General features: G+C 38.3%; 1 protein-coding gene across 3 annotated transcripts in view; it reads right to left on the reverse strand.

Moving 5' to 3' along the window:
• Nucleotides 1–12,578: 12,578 nt before the first annotated feature.
• cul2 (cullin 2) overlaps nucleotides 12,579–27,946 on the reverse strand; it is a 38,518-nt gene continuing 23,150 nt past the window's right edge. For all 3 annotated transcript variants that reach the window (XM_062957144.1, XM_062957145.1, XM_008112332.3), the window contains 7 exons: nucleotides 26,859–27,011; nucleotides 25,356–25,433; nucleotides 19,404–19,470; nucleotides 18,387–18,589; nucleotides 17,043–17,144; nucleotides 14,398–14,514; nucleotides 12,579–13,184 (listed from right to left, as the gene is read on the reverse strand). In XM_062957144.1, the coding sequence (XP_062813214.1) occupies nucleotides 13,053–13,184; nucleotides 14,398–14,514; nucleotides 17,043–17,144; nucleotides 18,387–18,589; nucleotides 19,404–19,470; nucleotides 25,356–25,433; nucleotides 26,859–27,011 (852 nt within the window). In that variant the 3' untranslated portion in view covers nucleotides 12,579–13,052. The remainder of the gene's footprint in view (nucleotides 13,185–14,397; nucleotides 14,515–17,042; nucleotides 17,145–18,386; nucleotides 18,590–19,403; nucleotides 19,471–25,355; nucleotides 25,434–26,858; nucleotides 27,012–27,946) is intronic.

Raw genomic sequence — 27,946 nt, forward strand, 5'->3', positions numbered from 1 at the left:
CAGCCTTCACTTCAGTTAATAGGCAGAAGCGCATCCTGCAAATATGGAGAGCTCCCAATGCCTTGAAAGTCCTAAAAGCATGACAAGACTAGAATTTGGAGTCAGACTCCATTTTCATAAGAGAATGCAAAAGGGAATATTCACACTTGAAAGAGCTGCTGAAATTCAGACACAGACTGGAGTCCCAAGCCATTGATTATTTTGGATGATTATATATTAAATTCATAAGACATTGCATCTGGCAAGCAGGGTCATAGTTGCAAGCAGAAGCTGAGCAACAACCAGTCCCATACCAGCTTTCTGTTATACAGGTCTAGCAGAGAAGTAAAGCTGTCTTAGCATTCTTTGATGGAAACATATGATGTGTGTTTTCACATCCCATAATGCAAAAATCTATAACATCTATTTTTCATACATCTAGGACAAGACTATGCGACTATGCAACTGAGAGGACAAGAGAGAAAGTGGCAGATTACCAAATATGAGATGAGTTATCTCAGGTCTTACCTATGTAGTTTGAAGTGCATCATGTAAGGCTAGATCTACACTGCCCTATGTCAGCGTGCTGGAAGAAACAAAGACCACCAGCATTGAAGCAATGCTCCTATGCCATCAAGTCCGCTGGGCTGGCCACGTCGTCTGAATGCCCGATCACAGTCTCCCAAAGCAGCTACTCTACTCCGAACTCAAGAACGGGAAACGTAATGTTGGTGGGCAGGAAAAGAGATTTAAAGATGGGCTCAAAGCCAACCTTAAAAACCGTGGCATAGACACTGAGAACTGGGAAGCCCTGGCCGTTGAGCGCTCTAATTGGAGGTCAGCTGTGAGCAGCAGTGCTGCGGAGTTCGAAGAGGCACAAACGGAGGCCTTAAAGGAGAAACGTGCCAAGAGGAAGGAGCTTCAAGCCAACCCTGACCGAGACCGCCTTCCACCTGGAAACCGATGTCCTCATTGCGGGAGAACATGCAGATCAAGAATAGGTCTCTTCATTCACCTGCGGACACACACCCAAGACACCGGAACGGAGGACCATCATCCTCGACCTACGAGGGATCGCCTAAGTAAGTAAGTAAAACACTGCCCTATATCCCAGAATCTGATCCCAGATTATATGTTTATCCCATATTATCTGACAGTTTAGACTCATAATCCAGTTGAAAGCAGGTAATTTGGAATCAGATCCTGGGATATAGGGCAGTGTAGATCCAGCCTAAGTTAAATGTCAAGATAGACTGTTCTGGCCATTGTCTTTAAGCATGATACATTAAAGATCAACCACAACTGCAGAGTATGCCATTCAAGTCGAGCCAGTGGAGATGAGAAACAGATGTGTGTGTGTGTGTGTGTGTGTGTGTGTGTGTGTGTGTGTGTGTGTGTGTGTATATATATATATATATATATATATATATATATATATATATATATATATATATCCCTTTTGAGACAGTGCTCTTGCCCTGAGATTTCTTCCAGTTGCCTTGATGGCTGGACAAGAGGGTTTGGGCCCTGGGATTTAGGGACACGACAATAGCCCCTATAGTCACAAATTCAGCCAGCTGTGTTGATCCATATCAACAAGCCAGTTCTTGGGTCTGCAGCGTGTGGGTAGCAGATGACCTCACTGTTCCGCAATTGAAAAAAACCCCTGGCTCTTTCCATCAAAAGGCGGGAGACAAATCTCCCAAATGAATAATAAATAAAAGCCATGCTTCAATCACTCATGACCTTTTATGTGGGCTTGGAAATCACAGTTTAATCTCATGATAAAAAAATAGTAGCCAGTTTGCTACTATTAAACACATTTCCTTTAAAACGTGGACTTTTAAAAATTGTGTATGTTTAAGTGTTTACATTCTTAAATGTGGCGGGATAGCTGAAAAGCAGAAATGCTCTTCTCAAGGGCTATTCAGAGATGATAGCAGTATCAGGGAAGCAGGTCAGCATGTGGGCCGTGCCCATCACAGCACCGACAGCCGGATAAGCCCAGGAGACAAAGGCAGCGGCAAGGGTGACGGCTGACAGGAAACTCATTTGCATTGATTTTAAATATGGCACAAATCTCCCTCTCTCTGTAGCTAGGATTCTGGAAGAGTCTGCTACAACATCTTTTAAGGTGCATCCAGATTGATTGCAAATGTCAGAAAGTCCCAAATTATATTACTGATTTTATTTTGGTGATCCATACGCATTTTGTTTATATCATCCTGTCAACTCCTGGTATAATCAGAGACTAATAAAATGAAGTTGAACAGGGACAAATGCAAGAAAAAATGACATGGAAAGACACAGAATGGGGGATGCCTGGCGGGATGTGTGAATATGATCTTGGAGTCCTCGTTGACAAGTTAAACATGAGCCAACAATGTGATGCAGCAGCTAAAAAAGTCAATGGGATTTTGGCCTGCATAAATAAGAATCTCGATCCAGGGAAGTCATTCTACCCCACACCTGCAATTACACTTTGTCCAATTCTGGCCACCACAATTTATTTATTTATAGCATTTATATTCCGCCCTTCTCACCCCGAAGGGGACTCAGGGCGGATCACATTACACATATAGGCAAACATTCAATGCCTTTTAACATAGAACAAAGACAAGCAAACATAGGCTCCGAGCGGGGCTCAAACTCATGACCTCCTGGTCAGAGTGATTCATTGCAGTTAATTGCACTGGCTTGCTCTCCCACCTGCACCACAGCCTGGGCCACAATTGAAGGGAGATGTTGACAAGCTGGAAAGTGTCCAGAGGAGGGTGACTAAAATGATTAAGGGTCTGGAGAACAAGCCCTATGAGGAGCACCTTAAAGCGCTGGGCATGTTTAGCCTGCAGAAGAGAAGGCTGAGAGGAGACATGATGGCCATATATAAATATGTGAGGGGAAGTCATAGGAAGGAGGGATCAAGCTTGTTTTCTGCTGCCCTGGAGACTAGGACGCAATGGAGCAATGGCTTCAAACTATAGGAGATGCCACCTAAACATTAGGAAGAACTTCCTCATTGTGAGAGCTGTTCAGCAGTGGAACTCTCTCTCTGCCCCGGAGTATGGTGGAGGCACCTTCTTTGGAGGCTTTTAAGCAGAGGCTGGATGGCCATCTGTGGGGGTGCTTTGAATATGATTTCTTGCTGCTTGGGAGGGGGTTGGACTGGATGGTCCATGAGGTCTCTTCCAACTCTATCATTTTATGATTCTACTTTTTAAATTCCAGCTCCCCAGGTTGGTTTATTTTAACCAAGTATAAAATCTGAAAGAACAGGGATAAAATCCAAGACTTCTCAGTTCATCTGGATGAGCTCAGAATGATAGACCTTAACCTTTCCAAGGTGGTCAAGTGTCTGTTTTAATTAGTGCTGAGAGAAAGATGAGCTAATTGTGTCAATATTAGATCACTAAAAGGGGTCTGCTACATTTGTTGATATTTCTGATCTCACAAGACTACGGGCTAATATTCTAGAAAAGTGATTCCAGTCAGGGCAAGTTCATTGTAGATTAACCTGGATTTCTTCTATCAGATCTACTGAAACACACAGGATATGTGTTTCCCAATTGATGAAGGTCTCATTTACATCAATGGGTCTGCTCTAAATATATGAAAGGTCACATATCCTGTCTGATCCTGAAAGCTAAGCAGGATCAGCCCTGGTTAGTACTTGAGTGGGAGATTGGCAATAAATGTTAGGTGCTGTAGGCTATATTTCAAAAGAAGCAACTGGAAATTGGAAATATGGAAGACATCTCTGTCGCCTAGGGAAGCAAAATGCTCTGAGTCAGACCTAACTCATTGAGTTATGGTTGCCATCTCTTGAGCTAACCTAATTCTTAATGCATAAGTGTGAGCACAACAAGAATTAATGGAGCAGCATTTCATCCTACTCTGTCTTCGAAATGAACAATTGCAAATATATGAGCCCAAATTATACATATATAATGTTGATAAATGTTATTGCCTGTTCATTTTCCCTCTTGCCCTATGGAGTACTAAAACCTTCATTCTTTCTCCAAGCGTGTTTGCATTATTGCATTTAAAAAACAGCATCAACTGAGTTGCACTTTTTCCAAAATGAAATAACATTTCCAGAATCTCACAGCCAGTATCGCCACTTATAGAAATTTGGGGCTGGCTGAGGGGAGGGGGGAATCTCAACTTAGATATTCAGTTCTTCCACCAAAGACTTTAAAATGAAAGCAGACACACTGTGTGTCTAACTGACACAACTTTGATCCCTTTGGAGAAAGTCTCTGCCCAAGGGGACATCTCAGAATAATTTAATTTTCTGTCTGTGCCTATTTTATTTCACAGGCACTCCCAGTATTTCTGTTTTTAAAATAAAATAAAAGAACTGAAACAAATATAGAAGGAACATAATGCGGTGTTGCAAGATGTCGAACCATACAATACATTAAAAAGGTTCCCACATGAATCTCATCACAGAGCTGTCAACAAAGCAAGGCATGTTGGGGCGCATTAGCCCCTCCCCACCCTCACAAGAAGAGCACAAACAAGGAAGGAATGGGCTCACTGGTTTGGACAAGCCCATACTCCAGTCTGGGAAAGAAACTTTAAAAGCGACTGCTAATGCTCTCATGTACACTAAGCATTTCAGCCCTCCCTTCTGAAAAGAGTGCACCTTTCCTTCGTTTTGCAGGTATGTTTGTCCTTCAAGCCATTGCCGTTGTGGAAATGTTGCAAGTGCAACACTCATTCTCAACAGACTCTCATAGACTGTCCCCAAAGGGGGTCCAAAAACCAGGCAGCTGTGTTGAGCCTGAACTCTGGAGTGTTTCCATGCATCTGAAGAAGTAGATCAAAGGTGTATCTACACTGTAGAATTAATGCAAATTGACTGCCATGGCTCAGTGCTATGGAATCCTGGGCTTTGTAGTTTGGTGTGGCATTACAATTGGTTGGCAATTAAGGTTAAAGATCTTGCAAAAATGTAAGTTCCACATTTCCATAGCATTGAATCATAGAATCATAGAGTTGGAAGAGACCTCATGGGCCATCCAGTCCAAGAAGCAGGAAAATTACGTTCAAAGTACCCCTGACAGATGGCCATCCAGCCTCTGCTTAAAAGCCTCCAAAGAAGGAGCCTCCACACACTCCAGAGCAGAGAGTTCCACTTTTGAACAGCTCTCACAGTGAGGAAGTTCTTCCTAATGTTCAGGTGGAATCTCCTTTCCTGTAGGTTGAAGCCATTGTTCCATGTCCTAGTCTCCAGGGTAGCAGAAAATAAACTTTCTCCCTCCTCCCTATGACTTCCCCTCACATATATACATGGCTATCTCTCAGCCTTCTCTTCTGCAGGCTAAACATGCCCAGTTCTCTAAGCCACTCCTCATAGGGCTTGTTCTCCAGAACCTTGATCATTTTAGTTGCCCTCCTCTGGACACATTCTAGCTTGTCAACATCTCCCTTCAACTGCGTTGCTCAGAATTGGACACAGTATTCCAGGTGTGGTCTGACCAAGGCAGAATAGAGGGGGAGCATGACTTCCCTGGATCTAGACACTATACTCCTATTTATGCAGGCCAAAATCCCATTGGCATTTTTGCTGCCGCATCACATTGTTGGCTCGTGTTTAACTTGTTGTCCATGAGAACGCCAAGATCTTTTTCACACGTACTGCTGTCGAGCCAGGCGTCCCCCATTCTGTATCTTTGCATTTAATTTTTTCTGCCTAAGTGAAGTCATGGTAGATAAAGTGGTTTAAAACTGCATTCATTCTACAATGTGGGTGCATCCTAAGTCTATGAAAGCTTATGATACAACTTTTTCTTATAAATCTCAAAGGTGCTACAAGGTCACTTAGCATAGTGATATTCCAGTCTAACATGGTTGTCTCTTTGAGGACTTCTTGGATTCAGGGAAACAGGGATGGCTGTGGAAAAGGAAGAAAAAAAAATCCATAGTCATTTATATATGTGTGTACCAATTCAAAATGAATTACGTTGCTGTCATGAGCTATTGGAAACCACTACGGAACTGTAGTTTTGTTTAAGGAGTAATGGATTAACAATGTTCATTTAGGATTACTTTGAGTTATGCAGGCTTGAAAACAAGGTATAGTCGCTGCTGTCAGAGCTAATTGCTAGGCGAGCTTGGGGTCTGCTTTGCAGCTGTGGCAAAACGCTTCATGCATATTGAAGAAAATAACAGCCACTCACCAGGCTCATAATTAGAGTATTTCCCATTCATGGAATATGCTGAAAACAGGCTAACCTCAGACCCAATCCTCTTAACCTTCTGTTTTTATGTATCCATCCCTCTTGAAAGTAGCAATTGTCAAAGAGGTAATATCTCCCTCCTCCCTGCGTTTCTCTTTCCCCAATTTCTATGAATTGCCATTTTATGATGTGGAGAGCATCATGGTGAGCAGAGGAATGGTATATTTGTTTTGTATTAGAGGATTTATTGCCTTCTTTCCCAAATAGGGTGGCCAGATCTCAAGGCCTGGCTCCAAATCTCCAGTTTTCATTGTTTCCAAGCAGGAGATGCTGCTGCAAATTTTGACAATATCAAATCTAGGCAAATCTCCAGCTAAGTGAGCTGCAGACTATAATTTGCAAAATTTAAAGTAGTTGTTGCTGCAACTGATTAACTTTTTTTTTTGTAGGATGAATGGGGCTGCTTGTCTGAGTATTTACCTAGAACCAACCAGCTATTCTGCATCAACCACATTTGTATAGATAAGGAGCCTTCAAACTTTTAAAGCAAGGGGCCGGTTCATGGTCCCTTAGACTCTTGGGGGAGCCGAAATATGGTTTGAAAAAAAAATGCAACAATTCCTATGCATACTGCACAATATCATGCCAAAAAAAAACCAACCTTGAAAGAACAATACAATATTTAAAACGAAGAACAATTTTAAGCAACATAAGCTTACCAATATTTTAATGGGAAATGTGGGCCTGCTTTTGGCTGATGGTTGGTGTTGTGTGCCTTCAAGTTGTTTCAGACTTAGGGCGACCCTAAGTTTAAAGTTTAGGGTGGGGGCCAGGTAAATGACCTTTAAGGCTGAATCCAGCCTGCGGGCTTTAGTTTGGGAAACCCCTGGTGTAGATAAAGGCTACATATACAGTTCAGCATCTTCAATATTGCATCTCTGTTCAGTAATGCAGTTACACCAATTTCCAAACTCTGGTGCTGTGACCAGCCTTAAGCTCACCTTTGTGATACTGTTTGTTGCACTGGCCAGCTTACCTTGTGGTTCATTTTTATTTTTAGTTTAATTGTACAATTTTAGCATTAACCCCACCCCATATATATATATATATATATATATATATATATATATATATATATATATATAGGGTGGGGTTAATGCTATATATATATATATATATATATATATATATATATATATATATATGCAAAACAAGCACCTTGGGGAAGATGGTGAAAGGAAGGAGAGGGAAATCCCACCCCTGATGTCACATTACTGCCAGCACCTCAGCACAGAAGTAGAAAGGACTAATCACAGCAAGGTAGCTGATGGGAACATAGTAGACTCAGGAGCTTTTGGTAGGTTTTAGGAATAGGAGATTCATGAAGAGAGGGGGAAATGCTAGCGGGATGCACACAATGCTGTGTGATAGTATCTTCCTCCTTCCCTTCCAGCCATTGTGGCTCCAGGGCTCATTCTGTGCTCTGCTTTGCGATCACCTTCAGGCGAGAAGTGAGTAGGTTAGTTCAGTGTTCCTTCTCCCAGTTTACTAAGTGAGAAGGAATCATATCCTCATTTCACCTTATTTGGCACAGTCCCTTAACAAAGATTTCTATCTTAATTTCCAAATGGGAAAATATTATCTCCTTCCCAACCCCTCTCTCTCAATTTGTGTTGGCAAACATTGTAGTTGTTATCTAAAGCCTTGAGAAGGCTGATTTATCATCAGTAAATGTTTGGTTTGTATACCTCTTTTAAATACCTATATACCTGGGATCATGCAGAAGTTTTTCAGGTGGAATGGGATCTCAAGTGGAAAAAGTTTAAGGTTTAAAAACATTACCTTTGGTCTCACATTTTGGCCTACAAATCTCAGGACCTAGGAGAAACCTAAACTGGCATCCCTTGTCCTAAGAGATCATTCCGTGGTCTCCTTGCCATTTCACTACAAAAAGAAAAAAGAATTTAATAGCATAAGATGACACAACAAGAAGGATAAGAAAACCGACACGCTCCAAAATGTTAAGATTACAATACCAATCATGTAAAGCCAATATGGCTACTGCTGAGGGCTATTGGGAGATGTAGTCCAGGGCATCAAACTACCTATCTCTGCAATAAAATAACCTTACTTTAAATATAAAGCTCTTTCTTGGACTTTTCCTTTGGGTTCGGATTAAATAACTGAATCTCAGTTGTGAAGAAGTGTGAGGAGGGAAAGAATGGGGTATTTATCTTTCTGTCATGCCAATGGGTTTCCTAGAGACATCTGGCCAGATATTAAGTGAATCCGGATGCTGGGCTTTAATAGACTTTTGGTCCAATACAGAAGCACATCTTCTACAAGCATTATTCCAGTTGCTATTCCGCTGAATTGGGAGGATTTATTTTGTGCAAAGTTTACACCTGTTGGTTTATGCAGAAGGCAGCATTTTTCTGAGGAGAAAATAAGATATCTTATTTTATGCAGTAAATGCTGTTTCCTGTACAAAACAATCATGAGTGAATTTTGTTCATAATAAGTTCTCATTTCCATAATTTTTGTGCACAAAACAGCATTTGTTACACAAAAACAATTCGTGTTTTCTGCACAGAAAATCTTGTTTCCTGTTCAGAAAATGCTGCCCTTTGCATGAAAAAACTATGTATGAATTTTCTGCAGAATAAGTCCTAACTGATTTTTGGTCAATCCAGGGTTTGTCTCCCTAGCATCCTGCAACACTGAAAAAACATGTTATTTGACAATTTTTGTAATATTTTAAAATTTCCATTCTTAGATGACAAATTCCAGAATTCCTCAGCATTATAGTTCATAACTGCTTCTAGAGGAATTAAGGGAGTTGGAGTTCCAAAAGTAACTTTTCCAAACTCTGATTGTAAATTATATTTTGCCAATAATGTCTTCCTATTTATCTGTAGGTTTTAAAGGAGAGGTTGAATGCTTACTTTCCAAAGATGCTTTAGTTATAGATTCCTATTCTAGCAAGGGCTGGAATAAATTACCCTTGGGGTTCTTTCCCAAACCCTATGATGATGTAAAAATTAAAAAATACTTTCCCTAGAGAAAACCTTGGAAATGTGTTAATTGAATATTTCCATATCTAATTTTTGGATGACCAACATTGTAAGAATCACTTCTTAAAGAGGAAACTTGTGAAATTAGTTAGCTGACTTCTTTCTCCAGTTTTCTCTAGCTCTCTCCTTTATTTTGTAGAACAGAGAAGTTCAGTATTTCCCTGACATATTCCACCTGCCTTTCACCATTAGTTCATCTTTCTTGAATCCATGGGCTGGACTCATAAACAATTATGAAAGAAATCTCTGCAACCATATGGCATAGAAAACAGAATGATCAATACTTCATATTTAGAACCTTGTAAAACTACGCTTTTGAGGATCATTCCAAATTACAGCGATGGAGAAAAAAGGATGGGACAAGGAAAAGATCTTGTGTTCTCCCAACTGATCTTTGGATTGCTACAAGATGTAGAAAAAGATCTCAAATTAGCAATGAGGTGGATAGATATGATGCAGGCAGCTAATTAAATATCCCAGTTCTAACTCTGTGGTTTTATAAGTAATAAACTGCAGTTTGAGTCAGGAGTGTTACTATGAATGGAGGAAATGAAATTCTTTCAGTTCTCAAATTTCTGGCTTTGTTGAGTGTGACTTTCAAAATTGTTCACATCTTATATTGCCCCTTTCAGCTATATATTAGAATTGAATGCAGAATTTGTTTCTCCCGTTTCATCCATTCTTTCGTTCCTTTCATTATCTTTGGGAGCACAATACGGGAAGCCCCTCATGGTATGAAAAGAAGCTCAAGACGAAAGCAAGCGGGAGCTGATTCTGGCTCCTCACCTGCTTTTCATGAGCACGTGACACTTGTCTCCTTGCCTTGGAGAGTGCAAGTGTGGCATGCAGGAAGCGTGTGTTTGTTAAGGCCTTGTTAAAGTGTATGCCTGCCTGCAGTTAAGAACCTCTCCTGTCTCCTCTTGAGTAAAAACAGCTGAAATGCCTAAAATGATGGGAAAGGGAATCTGGGGACCCCTTCCCCCAATAATGGGCCGATAGAAAATGGATCTTTCGGCACCCCAGACTGAAAACAGATATCTGCCCTCCCCAAAAATGGATCGGGGCCCCCACTGAAAGCCGAGAGACGAAACAGGTCAAAGTTTACCCTGAAAGACAACCCTACTATATATACCCCTTGTGATGCTAGATGCAAAATGGCAGTTGTAGTTCTTTTTCCTCTTACTACTTTCCCTCTTTGACAACAGCTTACTTCCCTTGCTGCAACCTGGGTTCAGACTCAATTAATTCAGCAGAGAAAAGGACTTCTGTCCTTTCCAGTAGGATCAAGCAAAGCAAGCTGCTGCAGCCTCTTCTAGCTTCACTGCTTTCCCCATTAATAACTTTTGCCATCTTGAGCAGACTCTTATGTTGACTGCTCACATTTCCCAGTTTTAGTTTGTAAAATAGTACAAAGTGGTCATTCTAGGAAATAGGATTGTCATTCCAAGAAAGTGAGCTTTCCAGGAAACTGCATAGCTATGAGGTTAATGTTAAAATAGCAGTTGAACTAGCCCAGAAAGCATTGGGAGAGGAAGAAGGGAGTAGATGAAGATATATAATTATATAGGCAACTGAATCAATCTTTTCTTGGTCTGCGTCAGTGCCGCATACATTTAGCAAAATTCTTTTTCGTTTCATACTATGCCAAATCCCTTTCTAAAGCTCTCCAAGTCAGTGGCCATCACCACATTTTGTGGAAGTTAAATTCCATTAGGCATTCTGCAGTTTTTGTTTGATTGGAACATAAAATGCCTGTTTTGACTTTGCATTCTCTTCCATTTCTTTATAATGAAATTCTGTATGGGGAAGGGAAAGTGGTTGCACACCACATTACATAAATGTTTCAAGTGGCACCTCCTGAAATGAAAAAAATTGACATCCATTCTCCTTAAATAGAATGCGTTTAATCTAATTCTCATCTCATCTAACAGGAAGTCAATACCCGCACTATTTCAATGCATTTGGAGGCGGTGAGAAGGTGGCACTGAAGAGCTGAACATCAAAGTGGGGGAATGGTAAATCAAAAGCAATAAAAGACAAGTAATGAGCATTAAACTGAAATGTTCTAACCAGACTGGATGTGATAAGAAAAAAAAAGAAGTTAGTAAAAACAACAAAAACACTCTTGAAAATGTGGGTTATAACAGGGGTATAGCTAGAGAAGGGAGAATGAGGGCATTGCCCCCTTCAAATAAAAATTATGCCACCTTCCCCAATGAATTTTTTAACTCTCGAATTCCCAGAATTACAGCAACTTAACACTTAAATCAAGCAGTTGAAATGACAATTTAGAACAAAGAGTAGGCAAAGTGACTAAGGGAATAGAAACACAGCAAATACCAAAATTCTAGGAGCAATTTTAAACTATTAATTTCTTTGCAATGCTAGAAATTTGGGGATAAAAGGAACTTTTCATTGGAAGGCAGAAGTTCTATTACAGTACAATGTCCCCATTTTGTGCTCCCCTCCTCCAAGAGCTACGTGTCTGGGTTATTAAAAAGTGGCTACGGAGTAACATACATATAAATAAATGAGGTCCAGCATGGTGTAGTGCTTTGAGCATTGCTTTGGAGACCAGGGTTTGAATCCCTGCTTAACCATGGTAACTCATGCAGTGGCCTTGTGCGAGTAATACTCTCTCAGCCTTAAGACACTGGAAAGCTTCCTGTGAACAAATCTTGCCAAGAAAACCCTCCATGTCAGAAATAACTTGAAGGCACATGACACAAATGAAATGACTTGACATTTTGTTTTTTAAATGGAGAATTCAAAATTCAGAAAGTGCTACCTTGTCATAATTTTTGACAGGTGTATACAGTGAAAAAGGCATAAACACACACACATCCTGCTCTGAATATTGTCCATACCGTCCAACCCCTGGACCCACAGGACCAGTATCTGCAGTTTCATCAACCTGCATTCGACATCAGGCTCTTTAGGAATTTTCTAGGGCCTACAGGCAATTCTATGTATCAACTCACAGAGGCCCGTCATTTCCTATTACACCAATTGCAGCTTATTTGGTTTATTTCTATCTTGTGACAGAAATCAGATCACAGATTATATCTGAGTCACATTCAGGTACCAAATATTTTAACACCATGTAAAATTATTGACTAAATTACTTCTGAACAAAACTATGTAAGCCAGAAGTAGCATCAATTAACAGAATACTGATCTATATTCAAATTCACGTCCATGAATTGTGTAAAATAGGACTTGCTTCTGAATTAAAACTCATAGGTCTTGGCTGTAGGTGTGTACAGAGAACAGTAAATAATGTAGAAATAATCCTTGAAAGCACCTTTGTTTCTGAATCAAAGTCAAACCACACGAGATATTCCATTTCATTTATTTATTTGACAAGCAGCGGTATCATCATCTTTTTACATTTTAATGTAGATACAATTATTATGTTATCTGCCATATTACAATATTTAGTCTGTTTTAACATTTGTCTTTTAAGATACATTAAAAAACATCAACTGCAAACGTGGGGGGCTGGGAGGATGGAGGGAGTGAAGGGGGAAGCATGGCATCCAACCAAAATTTCCACATGTCAGCAAGACTTCATTCACTCTCTCTTTTAGTAAAGTTTCAAGAAATGTCATGACATGGGCTTGGGATATCTATAGGCTTGTTTTTCATTGACGCTCATGACGTGGCACTGGTGATGTTGTAAACAGCAGAAAAAACAGGGGCTGCCAAGTGACCAATTATGGAGGCACAACAGGCCTGCTTTTTTCCCCCCACAGGACACACCAAGCAGTGACAGCAATGATCTCCGTACAACCAGATCTGCAGGATATTAACTTCATGCTACATAGCTGTACTCATCCGCTGAGGCCTGGCTCCGTTCAATGTACTGTTTGTCAATCAGAACTTCAATACACTTCTTAATCATGCTGATACTTGGATTAAACCTAGCTCTTGATTGGCTAATGACCTGTGCAAAAGAGGAAGACACATGCTTTATATAACAACTGCTTAGTTTAAGCAATCTGCAGTGTCAAGTGAGCCACACGTTATCATTAGTATATCATTATGAAAAGAGATTGTACAGTAGAGTCTCACTTATCCAAGCCATTTTTGTAGTCAATGTTTTCAATTTATCGTGATATTTTGGTGCTAAATTCATAAATACAGTAATTACAACATAACATTACTGCGTATTGAACTACTTTTTCTGTCAAATATTTTGTATAACATGGTTTTGATGCTTCATTTGTAAAATCATAACCTAATTTGATGTTTAATAGGCTTTTCCTTAATCCCTCCTTATTATCCAAGATATTCGCTTATCCAAGCTTCTGCTAGCCCGTTTAGCTTGGATAAGTGAGACTCTACTGTATATTGTTTTCTCTGACCTGTGGGCCATTGGGAGCAAGCATTTGGCCCAGCATAATTATCTGTGAAACATAGTTGGAATTGGCTTTGGATTGATGAATATGATTGTCTGAATATCTGGCTTTGGATCTATGCACAATAGACATCTAATGTTTACATATGTTGTTTTCATGTTGTTTTAAATTGTTGCTTAATTGTTTAATTGTTGTTGTTTGGGCATGAAATAATGCCACTCATGTAAGCCTCCCTGAGTTCCCTGCAGGGTGAGAAGAACGGGATATAAATGCCATAAAAAATAAATACTAAATAAATTTCACACCGTATTTTTTAAAACTGCACATGAATACTTCTGAGATTTTCACAGAGCATCAAAACTGACATGGAAAAACATATGGGCAAACTGGCCAATTATCAGATCAAAATTCCAGCAAAAATATTTTAGGTTCATGAAATGCTATCCACTGCTTTAATGAAACAATTCACAAATGCTTCTATGTGCAACCTCTTAATGTGAAGAGACCAAGACTTTTCTGAGAAAAGAGTCCCAGGAACTATATTGCACGGTGCACAGGACATGCTTCTTCTGGAGAACTTTCAAAGCATAAAAGTCTTTTAGATATGCCACAATAATGTGTGTTGTCTGATTTGCAGCTTCCAGAGTGCCTACTATGGCATTTTATACAAGACAATATGTATTGCAAAACCCAGAACTCCAACGTAGGCAAAACATCAAAGGAAAAAAGACAAAAATGTCTTACCACTTGAATATTCCCATGAGGAAGCCTACAATGTCGAATCACAACCCCTCTTACCTCCTGAATAAGAGCATTGTGCCGCAACAGTTTTCGTGCTTTCATGATACGGACTATAGCAGCTTGAAGGTACATTTTCCTATCTTCATCTACAGCACTTCTGGTTTGCTCCATCTCCTGCAATATACAAACAAGCAACAAAAGCTAAGGAAACAGCAATGCAATGGCCCCAGTTATTTGTGCAGCTCTAGAACTTGAGCTGAGGTAGAGCTATGCTTTTGGCTCATTAATCTGGGGGAAGCAAATGCTCTGGAAAATGAAGCAAGAGAGGCATATAATAATAGAAGTAATCAGCACACAACTTGATAATAGTTGCTCCTTTAGGTAGAGTTTGGCCACATTAGTTTTTGGACTACAGCTCACAGCATTCTCCAACTAGAAAGTAACTGCCCTGCATCTGGAAACCGAAGACTTTAACAAACTCATTGAGAATGAATGAATTGGCTTTCAGCCATAACAGTTAAATGTACATGTAAAAAATTAAAATGTGGCTTAAGTATAATGCTGTGAATAACCAATAGACAAAAGACCACTAAAAACTGTATAGCTCTGAGATCTTGAACAGAACCTAAAGCAGATGTAGCTTATTGCATTTCCTTTGAACAATGAAAATAAAGCACTCTTCACTTGAACTAGACACTTCTGAGAATTTCAACATACGGAACTGAGATGACATAACTCACAGTATGCCAGAGCTATCTAAAAATAGGCTTTCCATGTATATTCAAAGACAATACAAAGTTAACCTACTTCTGAGTAATGTAATTTTTAAAAGTGACTCCCTGTGAACTTGATGAGCTTTACTCCCGACTATAATAAGCACATTCAGTTTTGTACTTCCAGGGACTTTTTTGGGATCAGCGGAGTAACAAGTACAATGTGATAAGGTTTAGCTCATTATGAAACAGGAGATTCGGGAGGCATTAATTTTTAGCTTATCTAGACATTTGTTATGACATATGGTTGAAAGGAATGACATTCCAAGCAGAAACCTTGTACTTTTTGAAGCTGTAATTATTAACATGTTGAAACAACCAACTGAGAGCTAACACTGAACTGATGAGACTGAGATCCATACTGCAATTTGGGAATTCTTTTCTCCCCTACTCTAAGTCATTGTAGGTTACCTGAAGGAGGGTTGATTGATAATGTAAATTATGTGAGTATGAGTATTTACTGAAATTAGAACTTAAAATATCTTATTTCAAATGGGAAGTGTGCTGTCTGAAGATGAATTGCATCTCTTTTAAATAGTGTGTGGGGCTCTGTCATAATCTTTACTATTTTCCATACAAACAATCTGCTACTGTAACAGTACCAGCTATTACATAATGACTTAAGTATCTATTGTTGTGTGTCTTCAACTCACTTCAGACTTATGGTGATTCTAAGGCAAATCTATCACAGGGTTTTCTTGGTAAAATTTGTTTAGAGGGAGTTTGCCTTTCCCTTCTTCTGAAGCTGAGAGAATGCGATTTGTCCAAAGTCAACCGCTGAGTTTCTATGACTAAGTGGAAAATTGACGCCTGGTCTTCAGAGTCCAATGTTGAAACCATGACACCATGCAGGTTCTTGTATAAGTATCTAGTAGAGCAATATTGCTCTGGACACTGTGAGAAATGTTTGTGATGCTAATAATGTGGGATTTTTCATTCTGATTTTGCAATTTTCATAACCTAATGTATGTCCAGAATATAAAGTAACAAGTACCATGAAAAGTTTCTTGAAAAATATCAGGCATTTCTTTGGAAAACAGCGTTAAACAAAATTTATAGTGTGCGTGAAAGCAGTACACACTGAGCAAAAATGAAGAAGGAATTTCAGACAATAAATGAGATTAGACATTAAAACAATGTCTGGAAACCTATTGGTAAAGACATTAAATTGCTTGATGACTACTGACTCAACAGAGGTAAATCACACACATTAGCCAGATTTATTCTACTTGGGATGAACAATAGGATTTAGGTCTCCACTTGCAATTCTAAACACCTTTATTGGGAAGTAGGCCATAGTAAATAGTGGGTCTTCTGAGAAAAGAGTCATTGGATCATATCATACATGCTTTAGAAAAAAGATTTCCTATTCTGTCAGCGAAATTAAATACAACAAATTAACAAGGTTAGATAAACAAAAAAATCAAGAAGAAACATTGCAGAAAATGGTACAACTGTTTCTTATGAAAGTATTTTTTTCTGGATTTAGGAATATTTCTCATTTATTCCTCCAAGGAACTCATTTAAGACACCTCAGTTCAAGTCCTAATTTTTTTTTCATTGCCTTGCCTGGTCACTAAGAAATATAGTTGTTTTACGAAGCTGCCGTAATCTGTTTTATTAAATACTGGTAAAATTTGAAAATGTTGAATCTAGACTTGCTCATATTTAGCTAAATTCAAGTCAGCAGAGTTTATGCTAGACATGACATTGTTGGGATATGTTTATAATCTGAAAGGTTTAGACATGGCAATTTGAAAATATCTTGGTGCTCATATTTATGTATTTGCCCTATTCGCTTTGTTTGCTGTCATCATTCCTTCTTTTCCCAACACCAAAGAATTTTCATTGGTTTTTAGAACGTTATAGTTTTATGCCCTTCCTCACACTTGGGAGTTAGATCATAGGAAAGCTGTAAACAATACTTGCCTGTGGTGTATCTTTCTGCATTGATGTAGTGATTTTAAATTTTGTTCGTTTACTGCTGAAGTTCATATTTAATGAAAAAGTAGATTCTGCCTCTATGTCCTCCTGCAATGAAAAAGGCATGAGTCACTTCACACACTCCCAGACACATATACACACAAGCACATGGGTGGCAAACACATTAACAGTCCATATGTTTCCCCAAGAATGGTTTGCTTGAAAACAACAACAGTTACATATGGCTCACATCTTCTCTACTGAAATGCAGACATATTACTACTACAGTACTTCAAGTCGGGAGGTTTCAATTATTTAACTTCCCTATGGAGCACACCGTGGCACAAAGCAACAAACTCAACCATATCTTTTATAGATATCATTGGTTTTGAAATGAATCCAAGTGCACTGTTGTCCTAAAATGAACACCAACCATTCTTCAAATTGTTAGAAACAATAAGAGTCATTATAATCCTAGTAGAAAATGTTTAAGGCAAATCCATGTCCTATTTGAATTTCACATGAAAGAAATATTTCTAGGGATAGTATTTCTAAACTTGAATTAAAAGAGGTTATGGAAGAGATGTATCTTTCCTTAGAGAAAATTCCTCTTCATCCTATGGGGAAGATGTAGCTTTAAGGACTTGCTTACGGTGCAACAGAAAAATGGGAGAACATGGAACCTCTTCTCATTCCAAGTATGAAAACCCACCAAACTGAGAGTTGTGTGTTACTTTAATCATGGCAAAAGGACACATCCTCCTTGGCACCAAGGGTGATGGGTTAGTTTATAGCAGAGGTGTCAAGCTTGTGGCCCTCCAGATGTTTGGGCCTTTAACTCCCAGAAACTCTAGCCAGCTTGTCCAATGGTAAGGAATTCTGGGAGAAGAAGTCCAAAACACCTGGAGGGCTACATGTCTGACACCACTGGTTTAAAGAGTGCATGTTAGGCCATGCAGCATCCACAGCTCTCTCCTCAAACCTGACTTTGATCCCTTAGGTGTTAGAGGCAGCCACTTCACTCTGTTAAATGTAAAGCCATCCTGAACATCTTGCGAATTTCCAAAGCCATTTGCTTCTTGTGTAGGAGAATCATAACTCAAAATATGTTTCAGAACTGTGTGTGTACTACTTCTGCAGTTTTCATTAAAAGACCTATGAAATGTGGCAAATGTATATTTTTTTCCTATGCAGGCTCTGAATGACTGTATCTGTATCAGACAGTTCCAAAAATGTCTCTGCCAACATGCTTTGATACTCCAACTTGCCCCCCGGAAGGTTAGAAACGCAAATGAGAGAAGCAAAGATATTCCAACAGAAAGATATTCAGCATCCTCTTCTGTAACATACCTTCTCTGAGTCATGGTTGATCATTTTGACATCAAGTAAGGACTTGATCGTTTTTGTCAGTTCCTTCTCATTCATCTGAGTGCTGTCTTGAAGATCTTTGTAACTGACTGTTTCACTATTGTTGAAGGCGAGCAGCACTGCCATTTGGTAGGTTGTCACCATGGCTACATATGGTTTGCACAAATAATTCATTTTGACTTCACCTGCAAATAAGTTACACATTTTACACATTGTTTTAATACGTAGCTTATGATATTACATATAAAATATGACACTGCTTCTTCTGTTTTAGTAGTTTAAGGGAAAACATCAAGCAGATTCAGAACTTTTATGATTTAGTAAGCAAACCTACTTTGCAAAGCTATCCTGAAGAAAATTGAAGTAAAAGAAGCAAAGCACTCTGAAAAGTGCTGTAAAATGTACACTACCGTTAGAATATATCACTGAATTTTACCAAGAGGCAATTTGAAAGCAAGAATTATTTTGGGACAAGCCATGGACTTTGTGTACTATAGGAGCTGTTGCTAAACTACTTTTGTATAGTAATATCTGAAACAAGTGCCTTCAACTTCACTCTTCTGTAATCTTGAATTACTTTCCTTTTTTCCACAAGATTTTTCCTGAAATCCTTCTACCTGACATTTTAAAACTTCTTCACAAGGCTTGTCTAATGTTGGCAGCCAAGTCATTATTTAGGATCAAATTATGCTGAGCCTGCATTCTCAAACTGAATGTTATCGCATTGAACTTTTCTTCAAGCTAAACTATTATATTAGTATTTTTCAATCAAAAATAACTCTTTTTTTGAAAATATTCTGCTATAAAAGAGATTAAATAATAATACATACGGGCAAAACGTTGAGACAAAACAACCAACAATATTAATTGTTTCAGGGGAAGTAACATAAGAAAATTTGAAAGGTCATATAGGTTCCACTAAGGAAAGCTCATTTGCATGATATAAATGAGCACTGCATAAAATGTTTCAGAAGATGAAAACATGCATGTTCTATTTACCTGTACAAAGATAATGTAACCAGGTAAGCTTCCTCCCGCTGAAATGTTGACTGTAAAATAATTCAAACTGTAAAACAAAATCATTCTTTAGGGCAAAGATTTAAAGACATCAAGCCTTCTTCAGCCAAATATCTCAATACAAGTATTTTTGGCTAATTCAGAACAACATGCAAAAATATAACAAACATTAATTTGTGACATGTCTTTGGGAACCCCTTATCCACATACAACGAAGTGTCCACTTATAAGCAAAGTGCATTAAGGACAAAAGAGTGTGATCCAGAAACCGTAAGATTGTTATCTATAAAGTGTCATATTTGATGTTGTGTGCCTTTAATTTGTTTTCCAACTTATGGCGACCCAATGATGAATCTAGCATGAGATTTTCTGAGGGGGTTTGCCACTGCTTTCCTCTGTGGCTAATAGCACTCTATTACTTAGGATTTTGTAATTTTAAAGAGAAAATGGGTTCTAGCTATGCTGATTGTGTAAGATAAATCTCATTATTCGTTAATTATACAATATTTAAATACATTTACTTTACAAATGTCTAGTGTTTGATCCCAGTTAAGTGTAACGCGTACATCTTAATTGACGGTTTTAGCCCTAGAGCTCAAAAATGTATTTCAAATCTTTTGCATTAAGATATATTTATCACTCATTAATTATATTAATGACTCATTAAATAAAATTGATACCTACAGTGGAGATTACTAAAACATCATCAAAAACTAGGTCTAATTTAATTCTCGGTCCTCGGGGGTTGGAATTTATTGGGGCCATCTCCCACTGCTAACAGGGGGTTTGAAAGGAGAAAAAGCTTAGCAGACTTTCCATTTCGGAGCCTCCTTTTTTCCTTTGAAGACTGTTTGAAATGAGCTCAGAAAAAAGGGCAAATTCTATCTAAATTCTAAGTACATTAGTTAATTTTCACTGATCAAATAAATTAGAAAGCAGGATTTAGAAAGTAAATCACTGATTAAAACGACATTTTAAATAGCACCATGTTAAGCCCTTATTAAGACTGTTGCTAACATTTCAATTCGGCAAAATCTGCAAGAAAGGCTGATGTCAAATAACAATTTGCCCATCAGTTCCTCGTTACCATTCATTATGTGCTTCATCTAGCCCCAGGGGAGTACACAAAAACCTAAGTCACATTCCTTGAAATTCATCAAAGCCTGCTCTAGAATGTCCGGTGGTATTATGCTGGTAACATATGGATCCCACACTGCTTCATTAGAAGGCTTACGAAGGACAAACAACATCTGGAGAAAAATTCAGTCTGATTTTCAAAAGCTTAAAATTGTTAATTTAAACAATTACTTTCACATTTAGGCCGCAATCTGTGAATGAGTCACATTGTTCTCTGCCTTATATCCAATGGTATCACTCAATGAACACAGAAGTTTTGACCGCTTTCATCGTGTGCGGCCAGCTTGGGCAAGGTGTTGAATATCCCCTGCCTACATGAAAGAGCAAAACAGTCTACTTCAAGATAAACCTTCTTTATAGTCTATATGCAAGCTTGCTCTCTTGCCTGTATCTCTTCTGCATTATATTCACTGGGAAATTGGAAAAGCATCTAGTTGATATCCCCCATTGACATTCCAGTAACTGAAATGCAGCTAAATAGCTGTGGTGGTGGTGGAGCTTTAAAGGCACCAGATTCCACCTGACCTTGGAAGCTAAACAAGGTCAATCCTGGTTAATAATTGGATGAGCGACAACGTATGAATACCAGGTGCTGTAGGTTATATTCCAGAGGAAGGAACATGCAAAACCACCTTTGAGTATTCCATGCCTAAGAAAACCCTATGATATTCATGGAAAGGTAGCATTTCCGAGCACTAAAACAACTAAACTTAATCTGCTATATTGTCTTATAACTTGCAAATATTTACGTTTTGTCATTGTAAAAAGTGAAAACTGTAACTGCTTCCTCCTCCCCAAACAAAATCTCTCATGGCAGTAGATACGAGAAAAAAGAAGCAAGCCTAGAGTGGAAAACTCAAGGTATTTTCAAGTACAGTAGAGTCTCACTTACCCAACATAAATGGGCTGGCAGAACGTTGGATAAGCGAATATGTTGGATAATAAGGAAGGATTAAGGAAAAGCCTATTAAACATCAAATTACATTATGATTTTACAAATTAAGCACCAAAACATCATGTTATACAACAAATTTGACATAAAAAGTAGTTCAATACACAGTAATGTTATGTAGTAATTACTGTATTTACGAATTTAACACCAAAATATCACAATGTATTGAAAACATTGACTACAAAAATGTGTTGGATAATCCAGAACGTTGGATAAGCGAGTGTTGGATAAGTGAGACTCTACTGTAATAATTCCAGCTAACAATGCTAGAGTTCAAGAAACATTGTTCAGAGGGAGACTTCTTGAGAAATTCAATGTTACAGCTATTTGGACACTTTTATTCACCATTTGTCAATAGGCCTTCTATTTAAATCTGTCATGCCTGTCACTTCTCAAATGTTTTGGACTTGCAACTAAGATAAATAGATATTTGAATGGATATGTTTTTGACATCAGATGCCAGTCTATGAAGGCAGAGAGCACTCTGAACTCTCTGGAGATTCTTGTGAACTATAAAAGAATCCACATTTAACACCAGCATTGACCAACAGAGACTTAAAGATGGCTTTATTAGAAAACTATGTCTAACCTATAAATCTTGATGCTTCTAGGAAGAAAAGAGAGAAAATGATAAAAGCGTCTTTAGTGAAGGGGAAAGTTAAACTGCTTCTAAATTTCTCAGCAGACAGAATAGCTTCCCCAGCAGAAATATTTCAAATTAATTTCACTGCAGAATTTCCTTGCACTGTCAACAGTGCAAAAAACTTTAAGGATAAAGACAGATACATTTATTTAGAGATGTGACAGGAAGTCCTCAGGCAAAATATATAGTACCCACCTAAGAAATGAAAAGGCACAGAATTGGCTAGACTATTTTCATTTAACTTGTCATTTGGAAACAACTTGTCCCTTTGTGTCACTGATATGAATTAAGAGACTCGCTTGAGTTAAAATTTCAAGAAGTTCTTGAGAAAACCTGGTATCAAACTGCTAATACAGACTACATTTTATTTAAAGATGAAAGGTACCATTTTTCGAAAATTGCCCCAAAGCAAAAAGGGACTTTTTGCCTAAGATGCAAGTTGTACACAAAAAACATGTCTTGTGATTTCTAATAAAAGGAATAATTATTAACCAAACATTCCAGGGACCCCCCGCCCCCCAAGAAAATCAGGCATGAAAAGAACATTTGTCATCACTAAAGTCAGTTGTGAATGAGATGAAATACAAGGAAAAGCTCTTGTACTGAAGTTCTGTTGTGAGAACGAAAGGTGGTGGTAGTCTAACAAAGATCAATCCAATAAGCTTTTATTGGCATATATAACAAGACAGTGTAAAATATGGTATATATTACAAAATAAATAAATTCATGCTCTTTTTAATCTGTTTTGTGTATTTTAATATGTATTTTATAATAAAAACGTTAAATATTTATCTTTTGTAGAAATACGTTTTAATATGTGTATTTGTGCTATTCTTACAATGTTTATATGTTTTAATTATTCTGTAATCTGCCTCGAGGAGAGGAGGGTAAGAAATAAAATTATTATTATTATTATTGATTTATTTGTACATAACAACACAGCACACACGCTGTCTGAGTGTTTGGCATTTTGGGCTCTTCCCATTTTTATTATTATTAAGAATGTGGATGATGTTTCCAGGGAAAGGTTTATCATACAGAGAAAATGACTTTCTCTTAAGCTCTCCCTATCTCTCTCACACACAAATACATACAAAGAGGGACATACTTTATAAGGAACGGAAAGGTTTCAAAGGACAGAAACAAAAGGCAGCAGTGATGTAGGGCTTTCAAAATTTAGGGCCAGATATTACAGAAGACAGGGACCCAAATGCTGTAGTGCTAGGTATCTTCCTAGATACTCAGTCTATACTTTATAGCTGTGGCATGAGAAACATTTTGCCTGCCTGTGTTTTAGTCCTACTTCCAATATTTTTATTATATCTGGCCATGTTCAGTAGGATGCTTCTAGAAGGTGAACATCCAAGATGTCTGGTGAGAAAAGTGTTTCTCATCACTGCTTTATAGAAAGGGGTTACAATGTTTTTCAAATAGTAAAAACATAATTAGAAAGGAATATCTGAATAATGCTTCTTATTGTTGCTAAAGTCATTTCCAACTTATGGTGACTCTAAGACAACCCTATCATGAGGATTTCTTTGCAAGATTTGTTCAGAGAAATCTTTCTTTTGCCTTCCTCTGAGGCTGAGAGTGTGCAACTTGCCAAAGGCTGAGCAGGGATTTGAACCCTAAATCCAACACTCAAACCATGATGCCATACTGGCTCTCAATGCTAGTCAGATACAGTGTTCCCTTGCTACTTCGCAGTTCACTTTTCGCTCCCTCGCTGTTTCGCGAGTTTTCAATAAATACTAATGTAGCCATTTATCATAGTATTTTCGCTGTTTCACGGGTTTTTGCAGTGTGCAAAGTGTTTTTGAAGGGGGAAAGGGAGAAATAAAGTGAGAGGGAGGGAGAGTAGGGAAGGGTTGGAAATAAAAAAGGGTTATTTAGCTTCCATTCTTCTCTGTGTGTACTGTATATTGTAACTGTTAAAATAAAATATAGACTGCATTGTAGTAAGTGGTCTGTGGTTTGCTCTCCTTCACACACAGAATAAATATAGTGTCCCTACTTCAAGGATTTTCAATTATTGCAGGTGGTCAGGGAACGTAACCCCTGCGATAAGTGAGGGAACACTGTATATAAAATACAGCTACACCAAACTAAACTACTTTGAAATCCAACGTATCATCCAGTTATCTTATTGGCATTTGTGAGGCAGCCCTGTTTATTAAAAATGTCAACAATGCTTTCAACAAATCAATTCATCATTAATCTAGTCATCATTAATGACAGCCAGATGATTATCCCTGAACTCTTCTTGCTAAACTTCGTGGACCCCTATGACATAAGCCCAAAACAGTTTAAGCAATTATTTATCTATCCTGAAGGGAGCCTAAAGAAAGTAGAGACAACAGGTAAGTTGGAGGGTGAACCAGATAGAACAGGATGTGGCAAGCCAAGCTTTTTATCATCTTAGCCACCCTCCCTGGATCTGTTTAATTTAGAAGAGGGAAGACACAGGTGATATGACAGCTATCTTTAAATAAAGGCTGTCACATGGAAGACAAAGCAAGCTCTTGAATATAGGATCTTAGTTTAAATTATAAAAAAGGAAAATCCAACTGAACATTAGGAACTTTCTGATAATGAATGCTGTCTGACAATGGAAAAGACTACATCATGAAGTGGTAGGTTACACTGAATCACAACGATGCCGCTGTAGCCCGGCACCATTGTGATTCGACAACTTTCTTTCAATGTGCATAGATAAACACATGTTTACGAAATGAATATATTCCATGAAATTTATGGTAGAAAATCATGCATCAAATAGTGCCTGGAAGGCAGAATATTCTCATCATACAATGTAGCAATTTTTCATTCCTTGAATTACTGGGTGTTATATTTCATATTGGATAGCACTACAATTCAAGCAAAATTTAAAAAGTGGAAAAGACTTGTGAACTTTCTAAAATACTAGACTACATGCAAATGTTTACCTTTTCACCTTCTTCAAAAAATATCTCCAAACATTCCAGGATAAGAGATTTAGATGACAGTATTACAAGCATACCATACTAGCATCAACTTCTCATTAAAACATATAGAACTAGCAAAGACCAGTCTGTGAAGACCCCAAAACTTGCATGATTTAAACATAATGTAGATGACTTCTATAGTAAGACTGATTAAGTTTTCCAAGCCCCAACTTAATACCACTTGCTATTAATCTGCAAGAAATCTCCTACTAACCTACCATCTGTACACTTTTTTCCAGTTCCTGAGGAATTGCAAATGTAGATGAAGGCGCCTGAGTCAAAGGCCATGCACCAGCCTGAAAATGTAAAACATTAAATAATTATTTTACATAGAACCTAGTTTTACAAAGAGGGATAAAGCAGCTGCTATTTCTACAAAAGAATACAAAACTATAATAGGTAGTGAGAATGTGTGCTATTAATAGCAACCTCACTTGAAATAATAACGCAACCATGGAAACCCATAAATTCCAAAAAAAACTCTTTTAAAAATACCAAAACTTTGTTCTCCACGGATTAATAAATGTGGTGTGGAAGAAGGAAACTCCTGCTTTCCTGAAGGCCCAAGCCGGCTGTTAAGGGAATCAGACTTGTTTCTTCTGCAGGATAAAAGTTTATTTGCATCTAATATAAAAGCAAAGAGTGGGCTTATGCAAAAATAATACCCAGAACCAGCCAGTACACGATACTGTAGGCAAGAGGCAGAAGACAAGATGGCAGCCCACCAGCTCCAGTCAAATTAGCTTTGGGATTTTATTTTGGTACAGGTGAATGATAGCAAGCTAGCAAGTGGGATACAAGGAAAGCCATGTTGTGCACATACAATGCTATCTTGTAACAACTTCACATTTCTCCCTATTGCTCACTCTAATGCAGCCCAATGCTGGCCATCTTACTCTGATTAGCAGGAGAAACAGGCAGTTTGAGACACCTTCTATATGATCCCATATCTCATTTTTGACCCTGTTTCATTTTCTAGAGTCAACACATATGGCTGGAGTTCTTGGTTTGAGAAAGAATTCATATATGGGTTAATGTGGGTTGTACTAATGGACAGAGGAAGTTGGTCTGCTGGACATATTGGTATTACGGAGATACACTATTCTGCAGCAGCCTTTCCTTTGTCTATTCTATTGTGCTTATTTGCTGAGGGTTCCCAACTGGACAGAAGTGAAGAGCAACCACTGCAGAAAGAGTGAGGGTTACAGAATCTGAACACATACAGTACTATGCAAGACAGCATATAGTTTCAATTCTAATATGTTCCTGAAGAAGCACAGAGCATAGGCAACAATACAGAATTCCAACTAAGTGTTCAAGCCAATTTGTCCGTATGATAGGTTGTACTTCTGCATTACGTATCTCTTTCATTGAAGTATGTCAGTATGATTTATCATTTAGCCCTTCAACAAAGCAGGAGGCATGCCAGAATATGCTTTCATATTTCACGCATGTTTGCTTACAAATAGGAATTACTGAGATACGTGACATGTTCAAATAATCCAAGGTAGCATAATAATCCATACTGTAGGTGGTGACTTTTGATGGTTATGTACTATGTAGCCAAACACAGAATCACTGAGAAGGATCATCATAGTTCAGTATAAAAATCCTGGACGGGTCAGGATTTGTTTTTTGTTGCAGACTCCGCCTGCACTATCCCCATTACACACATGCAATACACATTACATGATTCAAAACACATACATGAGCCTTATTACCTGAAGAACATATATCTGAAAACTAATTCCCAAATCTACGACAGTGTCTTGATTTTTGATGAAGTTGTTGAACTTGTTGTTAAGGTCTGCACTCACACTCATGTCGGTATACATTCGATGCAACTTGCTTGTAAACTCATAACCACAGGCTTGCTGGAAAACACAACCACACATGTAAGACTGGTAGATAAGGCACACATAAACAAATGGAAAATGTTGGTGAGTGAACAGTACATCTCTCTTTTTTAAAGGAATACATTGGCATGGAGATGTGTGGCCCACCAGATGCTCCTGGACTGAACTCCTATCATCATTTATTATTCTGGCCATGGCTGATTAATATTGCAGTTCAAACACGTTTGGAGAGCTGCATCGTCCCAATTTTTGTGCAATAAAAATGAACAATTTCTTCACCTAGTTTCTAAGTTGCTCTAGCATGGGCTGTAGGTCAGCAACATGATTGTTGCCATTGCATTTCTTTATCAAATGTTACTTCATTATAGTGGATGTGCTCACACCCTTCACAATAGTAAGTGAAACTTTGCAAACTGTTCCAGTCACCGGAGATGAAGGTGGGCAGGGCAGGAGGAATGGTGTCATTCCACTCCAGTGTTGTCACAGGTACTCAACAAGTACCCATGACAACTAAACACACACTGAGTGAAGCAATACTACCTGTGCAGTTGGGAGCTAATTTAGAGTTCGCCCAGATAGCAGCTGACACGTGCGAAAATATGCAGAGCCAATTCACCAGGCAGTATGGTCTGACAAAATAGATCTGTATACTGCAGGCAAGGAAGACACCTCTTTATAGTGTCTGAAGAACTCTTTCTAGGCATACAGCCTTTGAAAGGCAGGGAATGGAACTTGCCAGCTTGCATCATTGTGGCACCCTCTGCTGGCTCTCTTTTACAACAACAACTTTTAACCAGCTAATAATGCTTTAAAAAGGGGGAAATCCATCAAAACTTCTAAATGGATTGCATTTTCACAATGAGCATAATTAACAATTGCTCTGTTTAGACGATTTCCTTGAGAACTGATTCGGTCACAGTGTATGCTAGAGTAAACTTGATTTTTCCAAACCA

This window comes from Anolis carolinensis, chromosome 6 (assembly GCF_035594765.1).
Source record: "Anolis carolinensis isolate JA03-04 chromosome 6, rAnoCar3.1.pri, whole genome shotgun sequence".
Lineage (NCBI taxonomy): Eukaryota > Metazoa > Chordata > Lepidosauria > Squamata > Dactyloidae > Anolis > Anolis carolinensis.